At 45.0% G+C, this 18,193-nt stretch overlaps 1 protein-coding gene across 1 annotated transcript in view; it reads right to left on the bottom strand.

Annotated features, from left to right (window-relative positions):
- Window positions 1-18,193, bottom strand: part of SLC25A48 (solute carrier family 25 member 48) — a 162,471-nt gene that overhangs the window by 134,908 nt on the left and 9,370 nt on the right. Inside the window, exon 3 of the mRNA XM_063928741.1 lies at window positions 3,105-3,176. Coding sequence (XP_063784811.1) covers window positions 3,105-3,176 — 72 coding nt within the window. The remainder of the gene's footprint in view (window positions 1-3,104; window positions 3,177-18,193) is intronic.

The raw sequence follows: 18,193 nt of genomic DNA, 5'->3' as shown, positions 1-18,193 counted from the left end.
ACCCCATGGTTCTTGAAGCATCCCCAGCATCCTCTACGGACTAAGAGAAAAGGATTTACCGGTAGGTATTAAAATCCTATTTTTACAAATATAGATATTTGACAAAGATCTGTTCATTAACCGGGTGTGGGCCGTTGGGTCGACAGTCATTAGGTCGACAGTCATTAGGTCGGCCACTATTGATCGATCATTAGGTCAACATGTACTAGGTCAAAAGGTCGACATGAGTTTTTTTAACCTTTTTTTGTGTTGTTTTCTTCGTAAAGTGACGGGGAACCCCAATTAGTGCACCGTGTCCCCTCGCTAGTGCACCGTGTCCCCTCGCTTGGCTCGCTTCACTCGCCATGTTTCAGGCAAGGTGCCTCGGTGCGCTCGGCACGGGTTACCGTTCCCAATTGTAGTCCACGTGGATCATTAAGTATGAAAAAGTCCAAAAAATACAAAAAAAGTTGCAAAACTCATGTCGCCCTTTTGAACTGTCGACCTAGTACATGTCGACCTAATGACCATATCGACCTAATGCATGTCGACCAATAGTGGCCGACCTAATAACTGTCGACCTAAGTGGTGTTGACCTAATGACCGTATCCCCATTAACCAATGTCTTCTTCTTCCAACAAAGGATTCACTTTGGGAATACCTTCTGCTAAGATACAGTGGAGAAGATGTATCAAAGCTTGGAAAAAGATAAAGTACCAGCCAGCTTCTGCCATTTTTCAGAGGGGTTTATGTACTAAGATTTGGAGAGGGATAAAGTGGATGCAGATAAAGTACCAACCAATCAGCTCCTAGCTGTCATTTTTCAAACACAGCCTGTAACATGGCAGTTAGGAGCTGATTTGTTGGTACTTTTACTGCATCCACTTTATCTCTCTCCAAGGCATAGTACATAGACCGCACAGTCTGTAAAACTGTCACGACACCCCCGTGTTTGGGTCTCCGCGCTCCCTGTTGCTGCCCACAAACGGCTCCTGACTGTTAATCCCTTTGTAAATAAACCCTCTCTGCGACCACCATTGCATTACCATCCCAACACGAGCGCAGTGAGGACCAGACGCATGCACAGACTGCTGATAATCGCTCAACTGCGAAAAAAACAGGTTTGCAGGACAATTCCCAGCCAGGCCCAGTGTACGTAGAGGAAACACTGGGGGTCATTCAGAGTTGATCGCAGCAGCAAATTTGTTAGCAGTTGGGCAAAACCATGGGGGTCATTCCGACCCGCTCACACGCAGCGGTTTATCGCTGCGTGCGAACGGGTCGGAATGACCCCATGGATTTGCCCAACTGCTAACAAATTTGCTGCGGAATGCGCATGCGCGGCGGCCGCAGTGCGCGTGCGCGACATTGCCCGGCGACAGGGGTCGCCGGGTTATGTCGCGTCTAAAGAAGGAAGCGGTCGCAGAGCGGACCACAAAGAAGGTTGACAGGAAGAAGGCGGACCTGGGCGTCACCGCAGCGTTTCCAGCCGTTTTTGGGGAGTGGATTTGAAAACGCAGGCGTGTCCAGAAGAACGGAGGGCAGATGTCTGACGTCAAAGCCGGCTCCTGCATCGCTGAGATCGTCGCACAGGGTAAGTATGTCCAGGGCTGGTCTTGTTCTGCTTGAAATTTTTTTAGTTTAGCAGGGCTGCACAAGCAATCGCAGCCCTGCAAAGCTAAAATACACTCCCCCATAGGCATGGACTAGTTGATCGCAGCAGCAGCAAAAGTTGCTGGCTGCGATCAACTCGGAATGACCACCCATGTGCACTACAGGTGGGGCAGATATAACATGTGCAGGGAGTTAGATTTGGGTGGGGTGTGTTCAAACTGAAATCTAAATTGCAGTGTAAAAATAAAGCAGCCAGTATTTACCCTGCACAGAAACAATATAACCCACCTAATCTAACTCTCTCTGCACATGTTATATCTGCCACACCTGCAGTGCACATGGGGGGTCATTCCGAGTTGATCGCACGCTGCAACCTTTTGCAGCCCATGCGATCAACTAGACGCCGCCTATGGGGGAGGGCTTTTTTACATAGCAAGGCTGCAATCGCTTGTGCAGCCCTGCTATGCAAAAAAAGGTTTTGTGTAAAACAAGACCAGGGTAAGACTTACTTACCCTGTGAGATGAATCCAGCACCGCAGATCACGGAATTGACGTCAGACATCCGCCCTCCAAACGCCTCGAGACGCCTGCATTCTTATCTTCACACCCAGAAAACGGTGAGTTGACGCCCCGGAACGCCTTCCTCCTGTCAATCTTCTTGCGGTCACCGCTGCGACCGCTTTCTTCGCTAGCAGCATTTCTGCCCGGCGACTGCCGTCGACGGGCAATGATAAGCCTGTGCAATGTGGCCGCAGTGCATGCGCAGTTCTGACCCGATCGTACAGCTGCGATGAAGCACCACAGACAAGTTTCCGATCGTGGGAAACATAGGAAAATCCTCTGGCCGCCCCGAAAAGCGCCCATGACACGCCTGCATTTCCTGCTGCCCTGCACCACAACGCTGCATCCCCCCCTAAACGCCTGCCTCCTGTCACTCACTATCACTCACTTTCACTGTAACTCAGTATGCGATCGCATCCTTCAGGGATGTGATCGCAAAGTGAAGTTCCATGCACGCGAGCTGCAGACGCTGCGCAGATGGCCGATACACAGAGTTTTAAAACTCATACTGAATGAGGGCCCTAGTCCCGCCCTCCTTCCCTCATTGGTCTGCCATGCCCTACCTCCCACTCAGTCACAGCGGCTGCAGTGATGTTACTGTAAACCATCGATGTGTTCTTGCAAATGAGACCACTGATAGTGAACCTTCAGGAATGAGTGTGCAGATGGCAGAGAAACTCATGAGGGATTGTTCCAAACACTCTGTACTGGGCTCTGCATTTGCATAGAAAGGGCCCCATTTATCAAGCCTTGGAGAGTGATAAATTGCACAGTGATGAAGTACCAACCAATCAGCTCCTAACTTCCATGTTACAGGCTGTGTTTGAAAAATGACAGTTAGGAGCTGATTGGTTGGTACTTTATCACCATGCTATTTATCACTCTCCAAGGCTTGATAAATCTGGGCCAAAGTGTGATACTACTATCAAGCTTCAGAGTTTTATACTCACGTTTTCATTCTTGTATACTTTAAGTATACAGTTACACGTATTTCCATAACCGTGGCCAGCTTGTAATCGGGCCTGTAAAATAAACAAGTTAGAAGTGACTATTGGTTTCCACTTTCCACACATCTGCTCAGAACATGTGGGGGGAAGGGGGGGCTCTGAGGTTGGGGTACTACAAGTACAATAGGACTATGCTACTTTCTGTAACAGGATACGGTCATTAGGTCGACAACACTTAGGTCGACAGTCATTAGGTCAACCGCTGTTGGTCGACATGCATTAGGTCGACATGGTCACTAGGTCGACATGTACTGGGTCAACATGGAAAAATGTTGACATAAGTTTTTCACTTTTTTTTTCTTTTCATTTTTTTTACTTTTTCAAATTTTACGATCCACGTGGGCTACGATTGGGAATAGTAACCTGAGCGCATCGGTAGCGGAGCGAGGCACCTTGCCCGATGCATGGCGAGAAAAGCGAGCCATGCGAGGGGACACGGTGCACTAATTGGGGTTCCACGTCACATTACGAAGAAAATTACACAAAAAAACCCACAGCATGTCGACCTTTTTCCATGTCGACCTAGTACATGTCGACCTAGTGACCATGTCGACCTAATGCATGTTGACCAATAGTGGTTGACCTAAGTACTGTCGACCTAATGACCCATACCACCGGTAACAGCTTGTACACATCTCACTGCTAAACCCCATTCACAGGGCTCCATACACTAGTACGATTTTACACGATCTCATACAATTCCGATATATACGTCTGATATATTGTATGAAATTGTGTACAATTGTATGTGTTTTAGATCGTATCCAATCTGATGCGCGTCCCAGTGGCTGTCGGATAGGATCCCCTAGGTCGTTGGTGCTGCACTAATGATATATCGGAATTGGATGGAATCGGATGAAAAAGTGTGGTTTTTTGTGCATGCGATATATCGCATGCGATGTATCACAGGGAAGTTTGACTGGCATTCTCAGGACACTCCCAGACCCCGTAGCCCTCTATCCAGCCCACCAGATATATCTAATGGTACAATTGTATGCCGTACGATATATTGCATGCGATGTATAGCAGCTTCATCAATCGCATGCAATATATCTTATGCAAAAATAGCACAAAAGTACTAAATCATATGGAATCACTCCCGGGAAGGTCCCGGGGGAGTTCAAGGGAAATTACATCCGACTTCAGCCTCAGACATATCGTTGTAGTGTATGGGGCCCCCGAATGGTTAGTAGTAGTTACAGGGCATAAGAAGTGGTCTTTCCCTGCCAGCAGGTGCAGATTGGGGACTAAAAATTGGCCCTGGAAAAATTTGCAGAAGTGGTCCAATATGGGCAGCACCAAATGTGTAGCATGCCGTGTAGCCACAGCAGCAGCACCCCCACTAACCATGAGATTTGCCAGAGAGTGTGCAATGTGGGGATGACCATTGACCATTGATGATTAGAAATCATCGATGGTACATGGCCGATGTTAACTAGTTTTACCATAAGTGGCAGAGTACAGGCTTCGCGGACATGTCAGCCCACCAGGAAACTTCCCTGTGGACCCTATGGCCAATCAGCCCCGGCCTGACCCCAAATCTGTCATTTTTTATATCATAAGCCAAGAAAATGAATTCCAGCTGTGAAAATGAAATATCAGTTGATGTGAGTTTATATGAGGAGGGTATAGCGCTACTATTTTCTGTTCTTTCACATTAGCAGGGAAACGTCAGAATATTACCTGTCTGCCAAGTACACCTGCAGAAGCTTATAGTGTGTCAAAGTCGAAAAATATTGCAGTACACACATCCGTACAAACTACGCACAGGTGGCCTCCGCGCGTGTACTTGTTCTGCTGTGCGTACACATATTCGCAATTTGCGTATGGTCGCTCACGCGGTCGTGCGCATTAGCGCGTGGTATGAGTATTTACGGTAGAGTTTGTGAACGCAGGGAAGGCTATCAAAATACATTACATATTTAATCCAAATAGTGCACAATGTACACATAGTCTCCTTGCACCACATCAGAAATTAACATCAGTTTAAATGGTAACAGAACAAAGGGATTCACCTTTACAGGATAGGAGGGGACAGAATAAGGTTACAAGGTGGTGTTTGGTATCCAGCTGTAGGGTATTTTAAGGGAAACATTCCGGTGTTGGTTTGAGGAAGATCGCATGTTCCTGCGGATAGTTATGTGCAGAAGCAGAATATAGATATAAACTGTATTTACTGTATATTATTTATGCGGCGGGAATCCAGAGGAGACCACCCACAAGAGCAGTTGGGAAAGACATCGCCTACTTTTTCAAACCGACCTATGACCTCTCCTGTACTGTAAAAGTGCATTCCTGTGTCCAATGGACAAAGGGATTACAGTATCCATTGTATTGCTTTTGGAAGAATTGTATAAATAAAGCCTGCTGCAGCCTGGCCTGACACAAGACTCACAAAGTTATCTATCAGATGACCGGGGACCGGCCGGGTTGCGCAAGCTTGTCCTCTCACGTATGTACATTGACTGTAGCCATTTACTCTGTTATATTGTAGTGTATTATTTGTATTGTAAACCCCCTTTCAGCAATAATCCACTGTGGTGTCGGAACCCAGCGGTAAAATCACAATTGGTGTCGTGTCCTCATTGCCCTGCTAAGGTTTAAAGTGTTTTATCATTGCATTACATTACTGTAAAGGGTTAAAGTGTATCTCTGGGTGTGCGCGCGCTGTGTGTACTTTGTACCCCCAGCGCGGCGTTTGTACGCAAAGTCCGTACAGTGATACAGTGTATAAAGCACGTAGCGTGTGTACTAAGGTTAGCGGCCGCAGCGGCTCCATGGTAAAGTGTATTCTAAGTGTGTGTAAGGTATAGCTTTCATTCCTGTAAGATAATCAACATTATCAATTGGGGGCTCTCCGGTCTGCCACATTCTTACTGCCTAACAGGTCACAGCAGACTTAATCTATCAGCATAAGGGTGGACAGAAAGTATCCTACGTATCCTTTTCTTGGTCGGTGGATGCACTGAAAACCCTACTTAATTGCTGATTAGATGGTGTCTGCTCTGTATGGTTTGTAGAGATGCTGGTAGAACTCGTAAGGTAAACAGGAAAAAAGCTATTTTAAATCTGTGAAAGTTTTTTTGGGCGCCAAAACCGTACACAGCACCCATACTCTTTGCATACCCTCTCACATTGTTGCAAAACGAAGTTCAAATAAGTCATATTGTGTTTGATTCAGATTGGATTGTTTATCTGTTAAATAGGTATAAAAAAATTGCTGCATAGCCTTGGTATAGTTTTTTTTTAAAACTCAGGCTTAAAATAACTTCAGGTGCTTGTATAATGTTTGATTTCTTTGTGACAAAGGAAGCCGCATGGTCTGTCCTCCATTTTGGACTAACCACATGGCCTGTCCACCATTTTGTGTAACCCTCATGGATGTGGAAGGGGGAAGAGCAGCGGCCATTTTGGGAAGGTAATTTTTCTAAATAGCTGATTTTCACTGCACAGAATAATCAACTTTCCTTGGTCACATGAAACACGATTTATGAGTTACCAATGCATTTATTTAACCCATGCCATAGTCAATTACAAATAGTTTCAATGGGGCCTAGTGAAAGTTAATAGTGAGATGAATACTTGATGTAAGAAGTACACACAGATATAAACAAAGTTTTTTTTTTTCTTCTACCTCTAGGATTCAATTAACTCTGCTTGCTAGTTTAGGGTAGCCATTGAAATGCAAATTAACCTGTGTAACTGCTTTTTCTTAGCAGTGAAAAAAAAAACCCTCTTGAACAGGCAGTCAAAAGCACACAGCTTTGATATGCAAATTAGAAGCACTGAAGAGGTAAGGAGTCTCAGAGGAGACCAGTGAATGGTACATATATATAATATTATAATTATGTGTGTGTTTATATCAGTGTATGTTCTGCAAGATAGCTATCCAATCTGAATCATACCATTTGAATTATTGATTATTGCTAGATTCATTTAGAACTATGTGAAACCGGAGATATTTGTTGCTATATAGTTAAAAAAAAAAAATGTTAAGGAAGTAAGTGTAAGACACACACACGCAGCCTGGCCTTGTTGTAAAGGTTTATACAGAAAGAAACTGTGTGTTGTGTTAAGTGAGCGATTATAGTTAATATTGCTCACATTTATAGAATTGTGTGATTTGTGGTATTGCGGATGTACGGTTTTGTACACGTGTCTCGGACAAAGTACAGGACTGCGTACACAGCGTAAGAGGCACGCAAGATCGCATGCTTACGCAAATTGCGTAAGAAGTACGCTCGCTAAGTACAAATTACACAATAGTTCGTTTAGTTTAAAGGTGGGACAGTAGCCACGCTACAATAGCACCAAACCACCCGGTTTCTAAAGAAATTTAGTATAAAAACAAAATTTTGTATAAATATTTTTTTTTATTTAAATTGCCTCCGGGGGTAAAGCTGCCAACTTGAATAAATCCTAATTTTCTGTACAGAAAAATAAAGTGTATTTGAGTGAGCGAATGCAGGAGTGAGTGGATACTGAACCCAATAACTAGGTGGTCTAGGTGGTCGAAGCTAGGTGGTCTAGGTGGACACACTGGGTTAGTAGAGGCCCGGTGGCGTAGGGTTCGCAACCCTGCGTTATTAACTAGGTGGTCTAGGTGGTCTTGGTGGACTGAGTGGTATCCCATACAACTCTAGGTGGTCTGCTAGGTGGTCTACAGCAATCGTAGGGCATATAGATAGCTAGTATCTATAGGCTGTGCTATTGCATCACATGTCCGTTTGTTCTGCACAGCGCAACGTGATATTATTGTGTCATATGCGCTGTGGAAGAGCATACGCAGACGTGATTGTATAGACAAAGGGGTTTTTCTTTGATAACTTCAGGAAATCTCCCTGGTGGGCTTTGCTGGAAAGGGTGAAGGATAGTTATCTAATTTCTCTGTTTTTCACCCTACAAACAATTCCAGTTGAAAGATACCGAAAAGGAAATTTTCACTGCCTCTCTCAGGAAAATATTCCAAACAGAACTTCCACCGAAGAAATTACGGTGTTGTAAGGTCTGATAGGAACCCTAAGTTGGGTACATTGCCTTCGCTATCAACAGTGTATGGTAGTACTGGCCAGCATGGGCACGAGCGAGTGGAAGGCGCTCAGGTGTACTTCCACTGTCTACTGATATTGAGTATTTTGGTGTTTGTGGGAATTTTTTAAAGATATTGGAAGAGACCCACAAATATGGGAGCCAGTTGCTCAAGTAAGAGACGTTTAGACAGGGTTCAGGCAGAATTGTGGCCAAAAGGCTCAGCAAGGTTTATCATGTGTGAAAAATATGGTTCACACACAGAAGTTTTATGCAATGAGTGGATATGTATGACTAACAATGATAGGGAACCATTCCCTAGGGTGGGCAGCTTTGAACCAGAGGCACTGCAGAATGTAAGCAGTAGAATATGTCTTCTTAAATCCAGAAAACAAAGGATTAGACATAATGATTGTTTAAAATTATGTCAACAGGAGGGGGATATGCAAAGAGAACAAATTCGCAAAACAGGTTCAAAACCTAGCAGGAATGGGAACACAAACACACCATTGTCGACACAGGTCGAAGGGGAAGAGATGGCTACAGTCAATGGTATATCCGTAAAATATAGTAGTATGTAAAAACAATGTATTAACCCTAATTATTTTTTGCAAGATGTATCCTGTTTTTTGAAGTCCTTTCAAGGTTATAGGTCACAAGAGGATGATGGACTTGCTGGCAGATCAGTTCCTGTATTTATTTACAGAGAGAGAGAGACATAAGATGCATTGGAGGGAATGGTAATTGTATCGCTGGCCTGTAACTGTAATTGTATGTAACTGTATGTTTTAACTGCTTACTGTATGAGTTGTAACTATAGGTATACTGTACTTTGTAATATATATATTGAATCTATATCTTTTTTTTAATAACAAATATATCCAGCCAAATCGCAGCTCTCCTCCAAGCAGTCACCTCGCTGCAGGAAACTCAGGTGGGGCCTGACTAACCAGGTAGAGCAGTAACAATATTCCCCAATGAAAGAACTGGTGAGGTCACAACTACCGGTAAGTGTGAGACAGTTCATTGCACATTGAGACAACAACACCTCACAGTAAACAGATTAGGAACGAAACAGTAGGATCACACCCTGTCTTGGAAATATTAACCCCTAATGGGGGAACCAATAGTCAGGGAATAATCCTCACCAGGAATAATGCAATGTATTGCCCGTGGCCCAGAGATGAGCTGCGAACAATCATTTCAGAATTCCCCGACCCTCGGAAGCATTTAGCCAGATGTCAGAAATTTTTCAGAGATCTGGGTAATGCGTATGAACCGACAAACAAACACTGGCGGATATTTTTGAAAGTGTGCCTACCCCCTAATATTGACACCCAAAAATGTATCACTGATTGTAGATTAGAGTCGGATAGTCTCATGACTGACAGAAACAACCAGGAAAATATAGGACGAATTAATAGGCAACTAGAGTTGTGTTTCCCCATTGAGTGGAGAAGAATTTTCTCCATAAAACAGAGGGAAAATGAAATGACATCTGAATATTTCCATCGGGCCCTGCAAATAATGGATAGATACATGGGGGTATCAGATACAGGGAACGATGCGAATTATAGGGAAGTGGCTGTCTCTGTGCTAATGGACGGACACAATAAGACAGTAAGGGACAGGGTACAAACATTTTTTGCCTGATTGGATAGCTTGTCGTAGAGAGTGCGCGATTGAACACCATAAGAATATTGCTAGGCGTAGAAAACAACAGGAGGAGAGGCTGAGGATTGAAAGTATACAGGCCCTTACACCAAAGTCTCATCAACCTAAACCCCAAAACACGGATAGTAAGAAAGGACCTAGGATATGCTACACTTGTAGGAAGGAAGGGCATTTTGCCAGAGATTGTAGGTATAGTAGAACACATAGCCAATATAGACCCCTAGACAGAGAAAACAAGCCACTTTATTAAACACATAGACGGGATCAAGGGACATATAGTAAGGAATCACGAGCCATATAGAGAACACAGATTCGGTTACTGGGAAGAACAGAATAAATGCAACTTTACCCTTTTAACAGAACTTGCTGGGGTTAGGAGGAGGCCTCTAAACTTCTGCTTCGCTCTCTAGCAGAAGTGACCTCTAAGTAACTTAACAGGAGTTTTGTTAGAGATGGTATACATATAGAGTGCTCCCACCCAGGAAGCACAAAATATGTTAGATACCCACGAAGACTAATGTTGCATTTCACTGTTCTAGATGCATGTCCATCACAGGTAGAGGAAATTATCTCAAAGATACCGGGTTCCCTATGAACTTAGAATGGACAAGACACTGGATTGATGGCTGGGATAGTCCCAGTAGAGATATAATACACATAGAATTTTTTTTAGGGGAACAGACCGATTAGGGAATCACTCCCCGTAGTGCCCAATCCAGATGTCAAACTTTGTAAAATCTTCTTTGCCTCTACAAACTTATCTGTTACTAAACTCTGTGATTTGTCTTCAAAGTTTCCTCTTCATCTCTTACGTTCACCGACAGGATTACAGTTCAAACGTCACATGCCTACTTGGTCTTTTCAGAGTTCTGCCCAAACCCAGTATATCTCACCAGCATAGGGACACCAGTATCAGTGTGCCTGGTCATGCACAAAGGGTGGAGAATGGGAATACTGGTGAAGAGAGACTGTGCATAGATACCGATATACATGATGGTGTGACAGCCTGATGGTGAACGCAATTCTGACAAATTTTCTTTTTATTATTTCCCCTCTCTTTTCACTTTCCACAGATGGTTTACTTCACACAACTGATAATACACAACAGTTAAACACATTGAAATACAAGATTTATGCTCCCTACAGAAAGGCCGCTGACCCGGAGAGAACTCGTAACAAAGAGCAAAGTGTAGAGAACCTTGTATCACTGGAGTGTCTGTTCCGGGTGTTAGGTTCCTGGGGCTCAGAACAAGGGAGATGTTATGAAGTGAGTCCAGAGCACCAGGACGTAATACTGGATTTGGTGAAATGGAACGGGAATAGCCCCTGGCACCCTACCTCCGTTGTTTTACCCGTGTTGTCAATTCACGCTTGCAGGACTATGGTTTCTTGGGCCCATGGCAGCCTCGTTTGAAGGGCGGATTAGGTCTGCCCAACTCTGATGCCCCCTCAGGTCTTAAAGAGAGACAAAGCGTGAACTGAGACAGGGTAATAACAAGGGGCCCTCTAACTAAAACAACCAAAGCCAGGGGCTACTAACTAGGCTAAAAGTAAATGTATGTGCGGCTTGCCGCCAAAGGAAAAGAACAACAAAGGAAATGCTGACCACACGCCGACACAATACTTTTGTGTACCGGCGGTGACAGCGTAAGCAGAACCCTCTGCAAAACACCAGTGACAGATAAAACCAAGGAATACATTGGCCTAGGCCAACGGACGCGGCAAAGCCGCTACTCACGGAACCGGTACAAATACTGGCAAACGGACAGGAACCCCCAATGCTGCCGACACAGACTCTCAGAACTGGAGGACAGGCAGAATCCCAAACGACAGACCGGTGGACACCAAGAAGCCAGAAACTCGACCAGGCATAGGCAAAGCCACAGGACTTCTGGACAGGAACGCTTCACGGCAGGACACGGGATCAGACACAGGAATCGACACAGGGACTGACACAGGAATCGACACAGGAAGCAGCTAGACAGGAGCTCAGGAACTGTCAGGAACAAGCTCAGAACTCAATCACTCTGGAAGACTGGAAACCTAGAAATATCACCAGAGTCTGTGAATTGCACTGAGCCAGCATATAACAGAGAGGCCTAATTAATTATGTCGTGCAGCTGCCCTGTTGCATGACTCCAAACTGACAAGATGCAATTAGTAGACAGGTGAGGCCAACCACATGGAAACAGGCTGCAATTACACAGACTCACCACTGACAACAAACAATAATCTTCTAAACCAGAGCAAAGGGAAATCCTGGCCTGCAAGAGAACTATAAACATAAAATAGGAATGAACCACTACCTGTGGTTCATAACACCGGGAAGGTTGAGAGACAGGACTGTTGAAGGGCATCCGAGCACAGATCTAGAACGGTTGTAGTATCATTTTTTTTTTCTTTTTTCACCTCCCCCTGCATTTTCCTGTCTTTTCCCCTTCTTATTTTCCTCCTTTCCCTAAACGAAATGGATCGATCACAAGAGACTGCGTTTCTGGTTCTATTAGTAACTCTGGTTTTGATGATAAGGACAGTTTGTTCTTGTGAGGGTCCCAGAGAGGTCGAGCAGGGATCTGGAATGGGTTCTGATGGCAAGTATGAATTTGTAGGATCTCAGGAACGGCACATCGCTCAAGTAAAGGCTAGCATCAGTAAACGCTCTGGTAGTCAGGGAGCTCGGAGGCACTGTGAAGGGTTATTGTCTGAGGAAGATTGCATTTGTAGGATTTGTGAGAATATAGTCGAGGATGGGTGCATCCAGAGATGTCAGTCCAGCCTTAATATCGACATGGACCGTCATCCGTTGAGTGATTACCACTCACTAGTGGGTAAGGTCTTAAACCAGACAGAATGCTGGGTGTGCTCACAAGTACCTCAAGGTCAGAGCAAGTCAGGATTAGTACCGTACCCTTTAGCAATAGATGAGGTACTCGAATTACGGGGTGGGAGACCGGTGGACAAGAAATTCAATATTTCTAGGCCCCCTAGTTTGAAGCTCCACCAGTATCATGTAGATAGATCCTTATTATGTTTCAATATTTCCAATTACCAAAAACCGGGAAATTGGGAAGTGACGTGGAATAACCAGACAATGACCTTTTCACACAGAGCTGATAGGATACCCATAGACTCTGAACTTGTACTCCAAATAGCCAACAGTGGGAGGTATTTTCGGTATAGGTATACTCGTGGAAGCAAGACCATGTGGGTTGGAAAAGTATCGCCAGGGTATTGTGCCCATATCATCTAGCCCGATACTTGTACTGAGCAGATGGGAGAACTAGGGATTGTTTTTTTCACTTGGAAAGTTTGTAATATGGTGATGTCATATTCTGTCCCCTATGTTCTCCCAGATGATGCCTATTTCATATGTGGGAGGAAGGCGTACAAGTGGCTTGCCCCGAGCTCAGAGGGATTGTGTTATATTGGAAGAGTACTGCCAGAGGTCATGACCATAACCCATGATAAGATGAAAGATGTTCACCGCAGTGCTCAGGCTCCTTATACTCATACTCACTATGAACACATCGTCAAGAGACACCTCATAGATAGGACAGAGCACGTAGCCTCTGATTTGATCCACGAATCCACCGGGATTCAGTTCCTTCTCGCATTAGACATCACCCGTACTGCCAGAGGAATTATAAATTATAGGTATATCCATGCGCTAGCGAACTTGATAGATAATATCACTGAGATGTATGACGACACCTTCAGGTATACGGGAAGGGAGTTACAAGCTTACAAGAAGGAACTGATTCAGCACAGGATGGTCCTAAATTATATCACAGCCGTGACAGGTGGGTACTGTGTTACTCTGGCAACTCAATATGGTGTGAAGTGCTGTACATATATCACGAACAGCACTGACGACCCCACGGATATCATCGATCAAAAGATGGACGATATCTTGCAGTTGAAGTGGGAGTTCAGGAGGAAACACAGCCTTACCTTGGCGACTGTGAGTAATGAACTGACCGGCTGGGTCTCATGGTTGAACCCACAAAATTGGTTCTCAGGTTTAGGAGAGTGGGCTCAAAATGTTATTATGAGTGTAGGGAAGTTTCTCCTTTGTATCCTGGGAGTCGTCATAATTATTGGTTTGATATTTAGGTGTGTTCGAATTCTGATGCGGCGCAAGCACGGCACAAAGTTGATGAGTCTAAGGAGCAAGGGTACTGTTATAGCAGCAGATTTAATTCATGACCCTTCCATAGAGACAGTGATATGATAAGGATTGCAAATGAATTTCATGGCCTGTTTCGTTCACCTGTTTTTCTTTTGTCTCCCCCTCTGCCCAGATACACCCATCCGGAAAAGACATCAGCCCTACCCAAGAATGTTTATGTAAATGTTTATGTGAATGTATTTTAGATATGTGTCTTATCTTCATCTCTACAACCTTCAGTTAACGACACACATAGTCAACAGGTGATATCCACATATACTAGCACTCACATATGTTCCCCCTCCATGCATCATCAACTAAATGTGCACCCCATTTGTTGGAACAAGAAGCCGAAAAGAGCTCGGTAGTGTTTGTTGGCCCATTTACAGACCCTTAATATGGGATGAGAAGGATTTAATGTATACTTCGCAATACCTTAAAGCTTATTTAGAACATATACGGCACGATGATACATGCCCCTCAGACATGGATTCATACATACATGCTTTTTACTATCCCACTAGGTCATACATTTCCCACCTACCACCCTCCCCCGACCATCAAAACTTCTGTAGATATTGTGTAGATATTTTTCTGTTTAGTGATTAGATAGTGGTAGTTATTGGTGACTGTCAAAGTCGAAAAATATTGCAGTACACACATCCGTACAAACTACACACAGGTGGCCTCCTGGCGTGTACTTGTTCTGCTGTGCGTGCACATATTGGCAACTTGCGTATGGTCGCTCCCGCAGTCGTGCGCATTAGCGCGTGGTATGATGATTTACGGTAGAGTTTGTGAATGCAGGGAAGGCTATCAAAATACATTACATATTTAATCCAAATAGTGCACAATGTACACATAGGGGGTCATTCCGAGTTGTTCGCTCGTTATTTTTTTGTCGCAACGGAGCGAATAGTCGCTAATGCGCATGCGCAATGTCCGCAGTGCGACTGCGCCAAGTAAATTTGCTATGCAGTTAGGAATTTTACTCATGGCATTACGAGGTTTTTTCTTCGTTCTGGTGATCATAATGTGATTGACAGGAAGTGGGTGTTTCTGGGCGGAAACAGGCCGTTTTATGGGAGTGTGTGAAAAAACGCTACCGTTTCTGGGAAAAACGCGGGAGTGGCTGGAGAAATGGAGGAGTGTCTGGGCGAACGCTGGGTGTGTTTGTGACGTCAAACCAGGAACGAAACTGACTGAACTGATCGCAGATGCCGAGTAAGTCTGGAGCTACTCAGAAACTGCTAAGAAGTGTCTATTCGCAATTCTGCTAATCTTTCGTTCGCAATTTTAATATGCTAATATTCACTCCCAGTAGGCGGCGGCTAAGCGTGTGCAAAGCTGCTAAAAGCAGCTTGCGAGCGAACAACTCGGAATGACCCCCATAGTCTCCTTGCACCACATCAGAAATTAACATCAGTTTAAATGGTAACAGAACAAAGGGATTCACCTTTACAGGATAGGAGGGGACAGAACAAGGTTACAAGGTGGTGTTTGGTATCCAGCTGTAGGGTATTTTAAGGGAAACATTCCGGTGTTGGTTTGAGGAAGATTGCATGTTCCTGCGGATAGTTATGTGCAGAAGCAGAATATAGATATAAACTGTATTTACTGTATATTATTTATGCGGCGGGAATCCAGAGGAGACCACCCACAAGAGCAGTTGGGAAAGACATCGCCTACCTTTTCAAACCGACCTATGACCTCTCCTGTACTGTAAAAGTGCATTCCTGTGTCCAATGGACAAAGGGATTACAGTATCCATTGTATTGCTTTTGGAAGAATTGTATAAATAAAGCCTGCTGCAGCCTGGCCTGACACAAGACTCACAAAATTATCTTTCAGATGACCGGGGACCGGCTGGGTTGCGCAAGCTTGTCCACTCACGTATGTACATTAACTGTAGCCATTTACTCTGTTATATTGTAGTGTATTATTTGTATTGTAAACCCCCTTTCAGCAATAATCCACTGTGGTGTCGGAACCCAGCGGTAAAATCACAATTGGTGTCGTGTCCTCATTGCCCTGCTAAGGTTTAAAGTGTTTTATCATTGCATTACATTACTGTAAAGGGTGAAAGTGTATCTCTGGCTGTGCGCGCGCTGTGTGTACTTTGTACCCCCAGCGCGGCGTTTGTACGCAAAGTCCGTACAGTGATACAGTGTATAAAGCACGTAGCATGTGTACTAAGGTTAGCGGCCGCAGCGGCTCCATGGTAAAGTATATTCTAAGTGTGTGTAAGGTATAGCTTTCATTCCTGTAAGATAATCAACATTATCAAGTGCCACATAGTGCACGCCCCACTAAGTTGGGCACAAGTGGGTTACCTGACGGATATCATGGGATTCGCGCATTGTAAAAAGAAATCTGAGACTGCGCATGTGCCCAGACCAGACCTACACGGACGCAGGGATCCATCCGTGTAGTGGGAGTATTGGACACCTCCCAATTTTGTCCATCAGGGAAAAGAGACACTCAAAATTTGGGGGCGTGAGCTAACATCAAGGGGTGTGGCCTCATGGGAAAAGATGCAATCGCAAGTCCTGCCCCCATTTTTGTCACTGTGGGGACGTGCAGAGCGTACCGGAAGTTGCTGGCCATGCACCCCACTCCCTCTCGCCCGTTCTTAGTTTGAGGAAAATTCATTTAAGAGGTAGCGCAGGAAATAACACAAATATCTCCTGCGCTACTTACGGCTTAGGGCTGTCTTTATTAAAAAAAAAAAACTCAGGGGGTGATTCAGACCTGATCACTGGGCTGCTGACTTTGCTGTCCTGCGTTCGGATAGTCGCCGCCTCCAGGGGGAGTGTATATTCGCTGTGCAAGTGTGCGATTGCATGTGTATGGCGAGCTGTAAAAAAACAGTGTGTCCAGTCTTTGCGCAGCCCAGGACTTACTCCTCCAGCGCGATAGAATCAGGCTGATCGGGGCCAGAGCTGACGTCACACACCCTCCCTGAAAATGCTTCGGCACGCCTGCGATTTTCCGGACACTCCCAATAAACGGTCAGTTACCACCCACAAACGGCCTCTTCCTGTCAATCACCTTGCGAATGCCCGTGTGAATTAAATTTTCGCACCATCCTGACGCTGTCCAGCGATGCGTGTTGTTGTTGGCCGACACGCGTGTGCATTGCGGTGCATATGCATGTGCAGTCTATTGCTGATCGCCCGCTGTGCAAAAACACAGAGTAGCCATCAGATCTGAATCACCTCCTCAGATTTATTCAAATGTTTCAAGCTCTGACAAAGTTTTATCCATTGGAGCTTGATGAATTCAGCTAACACCATGTTCAGCTGGCATTTGGAGGCATTCTTCCAGAGTCTGCACAAGAGACGGATATTTTTTGAACTCTACACTATTTATCTCTGCCGCTCCTCCTCTCTCTCTAGATGCAGCAACCAGAGAAGGACATATAAATGGTATCACTTCCCTTGTAAACTAGTCAAGGTAAAAAAAAATTTTTTGACAACTTATTTATTGTAACTCTGTGTGTGACGTCATGCAGCCTCACCGAAAACACCCACCGATCTGCCCCTGTTTTCCCCGTGCCACCCCCACAATCAGGCCCGGTGCTAGCCGCTCAGCAAAGCGATGCAGTGCAGGGATGCGCCACGCTGGAAAGGCGCTCTCCCCGCTCTGTATCCCTGTGCTGAGCAGATGTCCCTGCTGCTGCCGGCTGCTGCGCCTGTCACACTCTACCACAGGCAGCGGCACCAGCAGCACGAAGCCTCCTCTCCGGCTCTCCCCCAACCCTGTGACAGTGCAGACCAGAGGACCTAAAAGGGGGCGGAGCTACATGTGAATAAGGGGCGAAGCTACATGGGACCAGGCTGCAGCAGGAGGATGAGCTGCTACAGCGCCGGCCAGCCAAACTTCCTTAGGTAAGTGTCTGGAAAGAGAGTGAGTGAGTGAAAGTGTGTGTGTGTGTGTGTGTGTGTGTGTGTGTGTGTGTGTGTGTATATATATATATATATATATATATATATATATACAGTATCTGTTTATACTGTATATGTGTGACTGCATTTGTGTAATGTATGTACAGTATGCATGTGGTGTGTGTATGTGTGTATATATATGTGTATGTGGTGTGTGTATCTGTGTATGTGTGACTGCGGCATAATGTGTGTAAGCATCACTGGCACAGGGGGCA

Source organism: Pseudophryne corroboree, chromosome 6 (genome assembly GCF_028390025.1).
Source record: "Pseudophryne corroboree isolate aPseCor3 chromosome 6, aPseCor3.hap2, whole genome shotgun sequence".
In the NCBI taxonomy this organism is placed as follows: Eukaryota; Metazoa; Chordata; class Amphibia; order Anura; family Myobatrachidae; genus Pseudophryne; species Pseudophryne corroboree.
Note: the sequence above shows the minus strand (reverse complement) of the source record. Positions and strands in the feature narration are given on the sequence as shown.